Raw genomic sequence first — 2,447 nt, forward strand, 5'->3', positions numbered from 1 at the left:
GGCTGGGAAACAGTTCCGTATGACTACTAAATAATCCATACAGAAATGTATGTATGTAGACAGGCAGCATGCATTTACAACAGATACTGCCAGTTAAGTTCAGTCACTACTCTGGATTTGGACTAAAATGTTATGCCCAGTAACAGCGATAGAACATCACCAGAGACTGCTGTAGACTCACAGGGGCCTCTCTGCTCTGAATGGTAAGCAGCTCCCGTTGCAGACTGGATCAGTCTTCAGAGCAAAGGCGATGGCATTTTATCCACTGCAAATCGCTGGACTGGTTCTTGGGTTCTTCGGCATGGTCGGGACCCTTACCACAACTCTTCTGCCTCAGTGGAGAGTATCGGCTTTTATTGGCAGCAACATTATTGTCTTCGAAAGGGTCTGGGAAGGCCTCTGGATGAACTGTGTCCGACAAGCCAAGGATAAGTTGCAGTGCAAGGCCTATGATTCTTTGCTGGCCCTCCCTCCTGCCCTAGAGGCGTCCCGGGCCCTCATGTGTGTGGCTGTGGCCCTATCTGTGATTGCTCTGCTTGTCGGCATCTGTGGCATGAAGAAGATTCGGTGCACAGGCTCTAACCGGAGGGCAAAAGCATACCTCGTGGGAATTTCCGGAGTCCTGTTTATCCTGACCGGTATCTTCGTCCTGATTCCAGTGTGCTGGATGGCCAATACCATCATCAGGGATTTCTACAACCCAGCGGTCCATGTAGGTCAGAAACGAGAGCTGGGAGCTTCACTCTTCGTCGGCTGGGCCACTACCGCGGTCCTCATCGTCGGAGGGGCTCTGCTCTGTGGGTTCTGCTGTTGCAACCGAAAGAGGCCAAGGCACAGATATTTAGCCCCTGGGCGTCATGTGCCACATGCACGTAATCCACGACCGACAGTGAGGGTGCTCAGTAGGACTTCCACCAGTTATGTCTAACATCTTTCAGGTCCAACTGTGGATTATGATCCTTGTGTTTTATAGACGCTTGCCAGAAACTGTAAGTACGCCAGGCAGGAGAACTTGCTTTATGACTGCTCTTAAATTGAGATGAGAAGTTTAAAGGGCATATAGATGTAGTCACCTGTGGTGGGAAGAGAAATGACTTACTTTGGACCTTCTAACCTCATGTGTATTAAATGCATTTACTATTCTGGCCTTAATCTTCAGTCCAATTTGTGTAATCTACTGATAGATTCCGCTTTCTTCACTATCATATATTATCTGTTAAAAGGTCCAAATTCTATTGCTATTGATATGCGATAGCAATAAAACATACTCTAAAGCATAACCTATTATCTTTTATTCAAAATATTTCTTTTACTAACATGAAATATTAGTAAACAGCTAAAACGATGGCTTCTTTCTTTTTTAAACCATTAGCTAAAAACAATAGACATCAAACAATGCTTTTAATTGAATTTATCAAAATATAGAAACGCTAGTTCAATGAAAAGATTTGTTAATCCTTTAGGAAACTATTAGCAATTAAACAGTTTTAGGGAAAGTGAGCTTTGATTTTCTGCTAAGATATTTAAGATGATTTTAAAGCTTCTAATGTATATAGTTAAACTTGCTGAGAATTATATATACAAAGGAAAACAATTTATCAATGAAAAATAATATGCTTTCAAAACCTATGATGTGTACCTACAAGCAAACAGAATTATCTGTCTTGATAAGATACAACAATAGAAGACTGTGAACACTCAATTCCCATCAAAAGTAAATACAACCCCAATTAATGAATTAAGATCTAGGTGTTGAAGGGAATGGTTTCTGTTCCTTGTTTTAATCTTTAGTCATTGCACAGGTCTATACACGCTAAGTAGATTGAGGACTCAAGGTCATGATTCAGGCAATTAGTCAGGCCAAAATAAGTACCTCCTTTTTTATTCTCAAATAAATAGCTATAGATAAAGCATTTTGTTTTACTCAAATTGTATGCATTTGTTTCTCAATTCTTTTCTTCTTATGTATTGAACATGCCAATATTGTAGGGGAGAGATGGGTAGACAAAAGTCTATGGGCAAAACAGAGTTTGTGGGGCAAGACCGTTCCTATGGGATGCTCCTCCAATATCTTATTAATCATTAATGTTATCTATTCAATTTTAACTTTTCAAATATTGTGTTTATTTTATAATAAAAATGTATTTCATATACAATACATAATTTCAGTGAAGAGACATTTGTTTGCCAAATATTTATTCTATGTTCATGTTTATTATAATAAAATGATAAAGTAAAATAGTTGCATATTTCCAATGATTTTGGTCTATTTGCCTTTTTTTGGAGGGGGTCAGTTTGAAAATGAAATTCTATCCTCAAAAGATCATCTAATAACTCTGAAACATTAAATCAGAGATAACTCAAGGCTAGATACTAATGTCAAACCCTCATTCTATTCTACAAACCACCAGCAATATTTTGGTAAGTCAAACCCTTGGTAATATAAA

At 38.8% G+C, this 2,447-nt stretch overlaps 1 protein-coding gene across 1 annotated transcript; it reads left to right on the forward strand.

Annotated features, from left to right (window-relative positions):
• Nucleotides 1–250: 250 nt before the first annotated feature.
• CLDN17 (claudin 17) lies at nt 251–928 on the forward strand. Its single transcript, XM_052648750.1, has one exon. The coding sequence runs from the start codon at nt 251–253 to the stop codon at nt 926–928; it is 678 nt and encodes a 225-aa protein (XP_052504710.1).
• The last annotated feature ends 1,519 nt before the right edge of the window (nt 929–2,447 follow it).

The sequence above is a fragment of the Budorcas taxicolor genome, chromosome 1, assembly GCF_023091745.1.
Source record: "Budorcas taxicolor isolate Tak-1 chromosome 1, Takin1.1, whole genome shotgun sequence".
Classification (NCBI taxonomy): Eukaryota; Metazoa; Chordata; class Mammalia; order Artiodactyla; family Bovidae; genus Budorcas; species Budorcas taxicolor.

Coding starts and splice junctions, on each gene's coding strand:
- CLDN17 (XM_052648750.1), top strand. CDS start 251: ATGGCATTTTATCCACTGCAAATCGCTGGACTGGTTCTTGGGTTCTTC.